The 11,315-nt window shown below is 31.0% G+C and overlaps 1 protein-coding gene across 2 annotated transcripts in view; it reads left to right on the top strand.

Moving 5' to 3' along the window:
* flnba (filamin B a) overlaps window positions 1–11,315 on the top strand; it is a 94,479-nt gene that overhangs the window by 35,879 nt on the left and 47,285 nt on the right. For both annotated transcript variants that reach the window (XM_016518403.1, XM_016518402.1), the window contains exons 2-7: window positions 1,059–1,307; window positions 2,514–2,611; window positions 3,986–4,133; window positions 6,932–7,125; window positions 8,134–8,296; window positions 8,380–8,580. In XM_016518403.1, coding sequence (XP_016373889.1) covers window positions 1,059–1,307; window positions 2,514–2,611; window positions 3,986–4,133; window positions 6,932–7,125; window positions 8,134–8,296; window positions 8,380–8,580 — 1,053 coding nt within the window. The remainder of the gene's footprint in view (window positions 1–1,058; window positions 1,308–2,513; window positions 2,612–3,985; window positions 4,134–6,931; window positions 7,126–8,133; window positions 8,297–8,379; window positions 8,581–11,315) is intronic.

The raw sequence follows: 11,315 nt of genomic DNA, 5'->3' as shown, positions 1-11,315 counted from the left end.
TACTAAATTCAGTACTATGGTAGGCTATATATTAAAGCAGGGGTACTCAAGTTCAGAGTACCCCTGCTTTTTATATAGTGCATTAAAACGACATAAAATGTGAAGGGCCACAAATGACAATTTACATCATCAGACTTTATTTAAGACAATATTTGCAGATTTACTGATTTAGAAATACAGTTTTTTACTTATCTAAGTCTTGCTTGTCCTTGTCCTATTTAAAATAACACTATATATATATATATATATATATATATATATATTAAGTGTATAAATTAAAACAATATATATAAATATTAAAAAAATGTGTATATAATTATAAAATTGTACATTTAAAAATAAATATTTATCATTTTTATTTCATTACTTATTTGCTTATTTATGCACTATTTATTTACATTCACTTATTTTATTTATTTATTATTTTTTTTCATGGCTTATTCACTATTGATTCACATTCACCTATTTATTTATTTTATTTATTTATCTATCATTTTTTATTTAATTACGTATTTGCGTTGCTTATTTATTCACTATTCATATTCACTTATTTTATTTATTTATCATTTTATTTCATTGCTTATTTGCTTTCTATTGATTCACATTCACCTATTTATTTTATTTGTCATTTTTTATTTTATTACACATTTGCTTTGCTTATTCAGTATTTATTCAGTCACTTGTTTATTTGATTTATTTATTTCATTACTTATTTGCTTGTTTATTTATCTATTTCTTTTAATAAATATATTTTATTTATGCATGCATTTTTGTGTGTTATGTATAATTTTTATTCTTTTTTTTTTTACTTACTTGCTCACATTTACTTTATTTGAAAATGTTCAGTACTTTGCTTGCTTATTTATTCACTTCTACATTACATATTTGTATTAGTTATGTACTTAGTTAATTTTAATTTATTTGTAATTTTTATTTCTCTTTATTTCAGTACTTATTTGCTTGCTTTATTTACTTCATTATTATTATTATTATTATTTATTTATTAGACTATTATTATTATTTAACCGTCGTTTACTCTTCTTTCCGGCTCCAAACAGACAGCAAAGCGATTGTGGACGGGAACCTGAAGTTGATCCTGGGTCTGGTATGGACCCTCATCCTTCATTACTCCATCTCTATGCCCGTCTGGGAGGATGAAGATGACGGCGAAGCCAAGAAACAGACGCCCAAGCAGAGACTGCTCGGCTGGATCCAGAACAAAGTGCCTGACCTCCCCATCACTAACTTCAGTCAGGACTGGAGGAACGGGCGAGCGCTGGGAGCTCTGGTGGACAGCTGCGCTCCAGGTGAGCTGTGCTTGAGCAGTGGGTGCTGTTCAGCTATTGTTGTTGTGTTTATTGGACAGCTGTGTGCGTTTGCTCCGTGTTTGTCTAGATACGGTGGATCAGCCGTGAAACACAGCTGTGAATGAGTCCAGAACTCCGTTGTGTTTACAACATTTCCTTATTTGTAATTCAGTTGGTGTGGATGAGCTTTTTAGTGCACGTTTTCTCATTTTTTATCCTTAGATAATTCTAGAAAAACTTATAGTGCTCCTATTAATAATACCTTCCATCATTAGTGGACTGAAAATGAATTTTCGGTTTCGCCCTAAACAATGAAATTCAGATGAAATTCTTTTTGTATTCAGTTTATTATTAATTTGTAATAATTTTTTCCCCGTTATTTATTTATAATTCACAACTACTTTATATATTTATAATTTTATGTATTAATTTATTGCATACAATAAACTTTATTAATTTTATTCTTATATATTTATAAAATATAATTAACTTATTTATATAATAATAATTTTTACTTAATGTTTTTTAATTGATTGATTAATTTTGTTACTTAATTGTTTTTGTTTATTATTTTATTTAGTTTTTATATAATGTATTACTTCTGTACATATAATTGTATTAATTTATTTGATAAGTTTATTCATTTTATTCTTTATTTATATATTTATATAGTTTTATTAATTATATTAATAAATATAAAATTATATTAATAATTTTGATTTAATTTGTTTTAAATTATTTTTAATCTATAATTTATCACTAATTTCAGTACTTTTTTTTGCTTTATTATTATTATTATTAACTTTAATTTAAGTTTTGACTGCTTGTGCATCAGGATTAACATCCAATAATCACAATAAGCTTTGTGCTTTGTTTACTTTTGATGTGAAATAAAGACTGAGCTTTCCGATTGTCAATTTTATAATATAGTTTAAGCAATAAATGTGTTTGACGCTCTATAATGTTGGGGGACAGATCGCTGTAGTGCCTCAGTTCAAGTGGCAAAGTAAGAGCACAACAACAAAATGAATATTTATCATTTTCAGTATTTATTTTTATATACAACTCAATTTTTGAGTATTGATAATAAATAAATCTGATTAATTGATTATTATTATTATTATTTAACAACACCGTAGCAGCCTCTTAGTTACGCTCTAATAACCTGTCTAACTGTACATCTTGTCCTGTATTTGTGTTTTTCAGGCCTGTGTCCTGACTGGGAGATCTGGGACGGGGAGAAGCCGGTGGAAAACGCCACGGAGGCCATGCAGCTCGCTGATGATTGGCTGGGAATCCCACAGGTGAGCTGGAGACCTTTGACCTCTCTAGTGCATCAGGATGAGATTTCAGCAGCATAGAGGCGCCACAAATCTGTTTGACTCTTCCACATAAGGGTGTGACATGCCATGTTCACTCTCCCTCCGTTCATGCTAACAGATCAATATGAAGCTCAGATAAGAATAAGGGATGTGTTTTAGGTGCACACACACACACACACACACACACACACACATCCATCAGTATCAGCTGCCACAGAGTTAATATGATACTCAACACACCTCAATCCCGCCTCAGCAAACACACGTCTGCCTCACTGATCCACTTCAGTTACCTGCGCATGTGCTTTCACAAAACTCCTGCAACAGAACATTCTTCCATGAATGAATCAAAAGTCAAGAGCCTCGTTTTGTCCTCTTGTGTTTGAGTTTTGTGACCTCAGGTCAGTTTAGATTTACTGTAATATTCTGGCCTCATGTGAACACTAAAATACTTTCAGTTTTGTTTCCGATTTTTTTTCCTTTTGATGGGGAATGATGCAAAACTCTTTTCTAATCTGATCAGGAACACTTATGCTACTGTTTTTGATTTCCAGTTGAGAAATATTGTATGACAAGACACATTTATACAAACATGCATGTATAAAAGAAATGTGTAATTTATGGAATCGCATACATAATATCAATATTCCAATGTTTGGATTATTATAGCTAAAACCATAAAGTTACTTGAAATAATAATAATAATAAATAATAATTTATAATAAATAATAACAATAAATAATAATTTCTGATTCTGATTCTGAAATAAATGTTACCATAAAAATTGTTACTTTAAATAAAACAAAAATTAACTGAAATGATATATAAAAAATATATATAAAAACTTTAATATTAAAATATAAAATCAACTTTATTCCAGCTTTTTGCCAAGGCAACATTTCTCATTTGTGTTTAGTTTAACTTGAAGTACTAAAATACTAAAACTACTGTAAACTAATAAATAAAAATAAATAGATTAATTAATAACATTAATTATAAAATTACTAAAATAACTAAAACTAATAAATAAAATAAAATAAATTATTTAATAAATTAATTAAATTACTAAAGGAAAGGAATACATAATTTTATTTTTAAATGTATTTTTCATCATTAAAAAAAACAAAATTAAAGTGAAAATATAAAATATAAAAACAAAATATAATGAATAAAACAATGTTATAAAATTTTTTTATAGTATACCAATGATACTACAATAACACTGGTTTGGATAAGCAGGTAGATGAGCCTCAGACTTCAAGCCAAATGTTGTGTAAGAAATGAGTTTGCTGCACACTAAACCAGGTGAATTTTTTTTTTTTGATCTCTTCTTATACATTTAGTCTGTGTTTGCAGGTTATCGCTCCAGAGGAGATCATTGACCCCAGTGTGGACGAGCAGTCAGTCATGACGTATCTGTCTCAGTTCCCCAAAGCCAAACTGAAGCCCGGAGCTCCTCTGAAACCCAAACTCAACCCGAAGAAGGCGCGCGCGTACGGCCCAGGTGAGCCGGCTTTGTCACCTTACAAACGTGCATTTTCCAGCTTGTACTCGTGTTGTTGTTTACATGGAAACAGCCAGCGTTATCTTCAAAACAGAGAGATATGTTTGAGCAGCCGCACAAATACAGATTGCTATCATACCAGAGTTTCAGGATATTGTCGTTCTCCTGAACCTTGTCAGATTTTCAGTATCGGCAGGAGCAAATGGAGCGTTACAGTCAGACTTTCTCAGATACTTGATGCATCGCAGTATCGTTAATGCGGCGTGATGGGATTGTTGCGATAACATGTTTCCTCTGCGTCTCATATTTCCTTTTGAGCTTGAGTTTGGTCATGTTCTCTACCGGTCAAAAGTTTGGAATAATTAAAATAAACGCAATGCTTTTTGAGTCTCTTCTGCTCACCAGTGCTGCATTTATTTGATCAAAAATAGAGAATAAAACCATAATATTTTTACAATTTCAAATAACTGTTTTCTATATTAATATATTTTGAAATGTAATTTATTCCTGTGATCAAAGTTACATTTTCAGCTTCATTACTCCAGTCTTCAGTGTCCCGTGATCCTTCAGTAATCATTCTAATATGCTGATTTGCTGCTAAGTTATTATTGGTTATTATTATTAAACCGTTTTTGCTGATTAATGTTTTTGTGAAGATTAGGGTTCTTTGAATAGAAAGTTCAAAAGAGCAATTTAATGCATCCTTGCTAAATAAGTATTATTATTATTATTATTAATCCTGTGATCAAAGTTACATTTTCAGCTTCATTACTCCAGTCTTCAGTGTCCCGTGATCCTTCAGTAATCATTCTAATATGCTGATTTGCTGCTAAGTTATTATTGGTTATTATTATTAAACCGTATTTGCTGATTAATGTTTTTGTGAAGATTAGGGTTCTTTGAATAGAAAGTTCAAAATAGCAATTTAATGCATCCTTGCTAAATAAGTATTATTATTATTATTATAAATTTTTTTATTCTACCTCAGTTGTTTGAATGGTAGTGTATCACAGTTTCCACAAAAATATGAAGCAGCTTAACTGTTTTCAACACTGATGATAATCAGAAATGTTTCTTGAGCAGCAAATCAGCATCTTAGAATGATTTCTGAAGGACTGGAGTAATGATGCTGAAATTCAGCTTTGCATCACAGGAATAAATTACATTTCAAAATATATTACAACAAAAACCTGTTATTTTAAATTGTAATAATATTTCACAATTTTTACTGTATTTTTGATCAAATAAGTTGTTTCAACAACGATAAAAAAATCGATCAAACTTTTGACCGTTAGTGTAAGTTTAGTACCGTGTGAATATCCTGTTATGTTCAGAACTGATGGATGGAGTGAAAATGTGCCTCTTACCTGTTGTAAATTTGACTAAAGCTATAAAACCGGTGGCTAATGAGTTTAAGAGTTATGATTCTCACACTAAAGGTGACCTCTACAAATTTTCTGTGACTACATTTACTAAAATGAACTGCAAGGTTTTGTTTGCAGCCTCATCAGTCTTGGGAAATCTTCATCTCTGTTTTTGAATGACCATGTAATTTATGACAAATAATGAAAATGTCACATCAGTGGTATTTTTCCATTAAGTGGTTATGTCGTCTCTGAAAGCACAACAACTACTTTAAAATGCAACACAGTCGCCCTTGTTTCCTAAACCCGTGTGCTCCCTGTAGAGGACTTTAGTCTTCAGTGGCAAATTGAATCAGTGTTGGGAAATAACGTGTTTTATGAGCTCAGAGGGATCGTGTGTTTGCGGTTTTGTGCGGTTTGCCTCAAACTATAAACTAAAGTATTTTTAGACCATTCCGTTTGCAGGTTTGTGTTGACCACTGTGCTTTCTAACCAACATCGGAATATATCTAATGTTTGTGTTTCTTTGTACGCATAAATTATGCAACATTTAATGTGCCCAAGTAGGGGATTCATGAATGAAATCCACATCATACATTCATGAGGGCTTTTTATTTATTATGGCTTTTTATGTTTCAGCCCACAGGCCTTCAGGGCTGAAAGAGTACAAATGGGGAAAAGATTTCAATTTAAATGCAAAACAAATTTAAACCGCAAAACAGAAACAAAACAAAATGTAAAATGTATTGAAAGTATTTAAATTTGTTTAGATGTACTTATTGTTCTTTAAATAAATAAATAAATATTGATAATACATGAATAAATAAATAAATAATGTTAATAAATAATAAATGTATGTATTTATTTATTTAGAATTAATTTGCAATCAAGCAGTGAGGAAGTTGGTGTGCATACAGTAATAAAATCTACAAATATGAGAATAAATAAAATGAAAATGCATTTATATTGATGCATATTTATAAACCTTTACATATACGTGCATGTACACTTTATTTACAATTATACATTTTAATATCTTAAAATGATTTACAAAAATTATTTTAGAAGGAAGATGATGTACATTTTAGAGGTCTGACTGAAGTTGTCAGTTTAGTGTTTTTTTTGTGTGCATTCATGAATCTCTCTCTTTTTTTTATATACTAGATGCTTATGAAATCAATAGCAGACATCTAAACGTACAGCAGTACAGTAAATATATATATTTTACATTGAGTGTTTTGTGAGTCTGCTGCTGGAGATTTTAATGGCATAGTGTGAAGGAAATGGACTGTTGAAGCATGTGATTTTTGTTTTAACAGCTCTGTCGGATCCGGTTAGGGCTGTAATTAAAATGGAAATCCGCGTCTTGTTAGCTGAAATGAACTTGAAGTCCTGAATGATTTTCTGGGTTGTTTGTCGTCTGTGTGCTGCCAGGCATCGAGCCGACCGGGAACCGGGTGATGCGTCCGGCTGTGTTCACGGTGGACACCTTCAGCGCGGGTCAAGGCCAGGTCACGGTCTATGTTGAAGACCCAGAGGGCCGCAGAGAGGAGGTCAAACCTGTGCTCAATGAAGGCAAAAAGACCTACAGCGTGACGTACATCCCTCAGGTCATGGGACCACACAAGGTCAGGATGAACGTCAATCTACTGCTGTGCTTTTCAGTCTTTTGGACTTTGGCCCCCTGTTATTCACAGCAATATCAGAATCACTTAAAGCAGCCATTGGCTCCTATAAAAAAACAAAAACAGGTGCCAAATTGTTTTTTTAAGTGCCACAGAATAAACGCGTTTCATTTATTTATTTATTTTTTAACACTTTAACGTTTCAGTCACACTGTCATGTGTTTGTCTCCCCTCCTTTTACAGCATCAGCATTTTAATCCATCTTGTAGATGTCTTGGGAACTAAGGTTCACTTAAAGTGGGAACTAAATGTCTTTTCCAACTTGAGAACTATATACAGTCACAAAGAATTGTTTATTACACAGAATCTGTGCCAATATCACGGATCATAACCATGTCGACGATGTGTAGTTTGGGCTCCTCCTCAATGCATCCAGTCTGTTTTTCTTCATTAGTAACATGCAGTTATATAGGAGGTGTTGAATGTTCTTACATTTATATATTATAAATATATATAATGTCATTTTTATTACAAATATAAAAAAACTGTGAAATTACTTTTGCATATTTAATATTTTATTCTTATTCATATATTATACATGTATAACAATGTCATATTTTTATTATAAATTTAATAATTAATGGTGTAATTGCATTTATTTATTTGTAGTTTTTTTTTTTCAAGATTTCATTAATTTACAAGTCTTTTCCAGGTCTAAAAATCTCACTTTTAAATACATGCAAGGTTTCTAGACTGGGAATCCTTGTCCTGCAAAGAAATCAAGAACTGTTGTGGATGAATTAAAAGTTGTTTTGGCTTTTTTTTGTTCTTGTTTTTGTATTACTTTAAATCATTTTACGTCATCTTGAGACCCCCTAGTTGTTATATGATAGTCATATATGTGTGTGTTTGTGTAAAAACACTCATTTTATTATGTATACAAACCCAGAACGACTCTGATGATTTTTTCTGTGAAATATAGGCTCATGGTGTTTTATGTTCAATTCACAGGTCACTGTGCTTTTCGCTGGACAGCAAATCCCAAAGAGCCCGTTTGAGGTGAACGTGGACAAAGCCCAGGGAGACGCCACTAAAGTCACGGCTAAAGGACCCGGACTGGAGCCGCTGGGCAACATCGCCAACAAACCCACCTTCTTCGACATCTACACCGCAGGTCTGACCGTGCAAACTTGAATTTGAGCTGATTTTCTTGAAGAAGGCAAGTCTTGAAGCCACTCTGCTGTCTGTGTTAATCAGGTGCCGGAGTGGGTGACGTGACGGCCGTCATCAAAGACCCTCTGGGTAATAAAAACACTGTGGAGGCTATCATGGAAGACAAGGGCGAAAGCGTCTTCCGCTGCACCTACAAACCCATGCAGGCCGGCCCACACACCATCAACATTACATTCGGAGGCATCGCCATCCCTAAGAGCCCCTTCACCGTCAATATCGGCCCAGGTACTTTATGCAATTACATGCAGACATTACCCAGCGTCCTCTTTCTGAGCTGACAATTGCTTAAATGTGCTGTTGGTTGAAGGAAATGAAATAGTTTATTAGTGTTTTTGGTAAATAATGCACTGTGCTCATAATTGTGCAGTGAATTCGCGCTGTGTTTTAGGGTCTCACACGTGTGGATTGACTCGTACGCTTGGAATTGCATGTAGTTTTGGGATTCTGCAGGGCTTTTACACACGCTATAAAATGCATTTAAATGTAGCCGCAGTTCACCAGCGCGCTCGTTTGTGGCGTGTGTGATGCCACCAGCTTCATTAAATATGACCCTTTGTGCCATTATAGTCAGGCTTCATGACACATAGTAAGAAATGGTTATAAAAAAAACTGAAACAGAAGTGAAACAAGTAGTAGGAATAGTTTGTAATATATATATGTATATACCCTAAACCCTAAAAAAAGCTATTAAATTCTAATTTCACTACTAATAAAAATTTGTAGTGAAATTACATTTGCATAATTATTTAAAATGCAAATAAATATTGTATTCTTTTTATAGTGCATGTACTATACTCATATTATATACATTTATATATTTATAAATATATTGCGATGTAATTTTTATTATATAAAATGAATAGTAAAATGACATTTATTTGCATATTTTATTAATTATTTTATGGTATATGTACTATATTCACATAATATACACATTTATGTATTATATAATGTAATATTTTTAGGATTTTTAGATTGGTGTTTGTGTTCAATGCTTGTAATTTTGATGGACAAGCTCACATTCAAATATTAGGGTTTTAATGCACTTTTGTGACTTTTTTGTTGTTGTTTTAGATGAGATTTATTAGGCAACAAATGAAATGAATTTCTATTCAGTCTTGGCTAGTGTTATTCTAATACCATTCTTTTATTTTTTATTAATATTTTGAATTAGTTTACATTTTATTTTTATATTTATATTTTAATTTTTTGTTTTCTAAGTTTTAGTAATTTTGTGAGTGTCATTTTTGTTTTATTATTTTTTTATTTTTTTATTTGTTTTAGTAATACATCAAGTCACATTAAACAAAAATGAGAAATGTTATATTTATTTCTATATATTTTTTGTTTATATATTTATTTATTTCAGTGAAGTTTTATTTTATTTTGAGTAATGAAATGGGGTTATGAAATGTTTTGTTGTTGTTGTTGTTACCTGAAGTCCGATAACCCTGGTTCCTGCTGTAGTTTTTGTCTGTTCTCTGCGTGCTTCGTTGTGGACTAGTGGATCTGTGCGTCACGGAGCATTTTAAACCTTGTAAAACACCAAATTCCTTTTCTCTGAAACAGCTTTTCCAAATGTGCAGCAATTCTGTTTTAACAGAAGTTGACTTTAATTGATTTTCCCGTGTAGTTAAACGTTATCATGCTGCTGATTCAACAGGCTTGTTTTTGCAATTGGTTGAATTTTACTGTTCAAAACTGAACAGTGAGAGCATTGTTGAATCCTGTGATGATTGCATCATGCCATTTGTTCTTCATCTCAAAGATTTTTAAAACATTTATTTAATATATTTTTTTAATTATTATTAGTTATTTTGATGATGATGATTATTATAATTTTTTATTATTTTTTTAATTATTATTATTATTATTATTATGTATCAAAATGACTTTAATAATTTTTTCACAACATTTTTGGCCAAATTGTGCAAGCACCACAAACCTGGAGGTTAAAACTGCATTTTAACAAAACCGTGCAGCCCTATAAAAGAGTGACTTTTCTTTTTTTTATTGTTGTTCAGTGGGATACTGAACAACAATAATTCATGATTTAGTGGTTTTGTCGTGTTCCCGTAGGATGCTGTTGATGATTTTGGATTTGAAAGTGTTTGTGGTGGGCAGGTTTGGATGAGCGTGACCTCGGGAGCTGTTGAACAAGGAAATCAGCCACATGGGCCGTAAAACCAAACGAGACCCACAGGAAAACAAACGGTTTATGTATTCGAGCAGATAGCTTGACTTTTACAGCTCAAAATGTTATTTCAGGACATTTCACAAGCAAATTAAAGCGCTTCATAGATCCATTATGTGCTTTAAAAATGCCACAAGAAATGTTGAATCATTGGTGGCAAAATTAAAATTTTGTATATATATATATATATACGCACAGTTTATTTATTTATTTATTTTTAAATATGCAAATAAATATTTTACTCGTTCTTTTATGGTATATGTACTATATTCCATACTCGTGTTATATACATGTATATAATTATAAATTATAAACCATTGAATATTTTATTACAAATATAACGATTAATAGTAAAATTACATTTGCATATTTAATATTTTTTTATAAATGTTCTTTTTTTATAGTGTGTACTATATTAATTTATATAATATCACTATATACTTTTTATTGTGTACACTCATATACATTTATATATTATACGTATAAAAATGCAATATTTTTAGTATAAATATAAACATTAATAGTGAATATTTTATTTATTGAATATGCAAATAAATTTGATATTTTATGGTATATGTACTATATTTATTTTCATTATATACATTTATACATTATGTAAAAGTGGAATATTTTTATAAAAAAATATAAAATGCAACAGAATTACATTTATTTGCACATTTATTTATTAAATATATAAATACAATTTTATTCTATCTTTTTCACTATATGTACTATATTGTATACTCATTCTTTTTTTTTTTTTTTT

The sequence above is a fragment of the Sinocyclocheilus rhinocerous genome, unplaced genomic scaffold (genome assembly GCF_001515625.1).
Source record: "Sinocyclocheilus rhinocerous isolate Xijiao unplaced genomic scaffold, SAMN03320098_v1.1 scaffold147, whole genome shotgun sequence".
Taxonomy (NCBI): domain Eukaryota; kingdom Metazoa; phylum Chordata; class Actinopteri; order Cypriniformes; family Cyprinidae; genus Sinocyclocheilus; species Sinocyclocheilus rhinocerous.
This window is presented reverse-complemented; position numbering and strand designations above follow the sequence as displayed.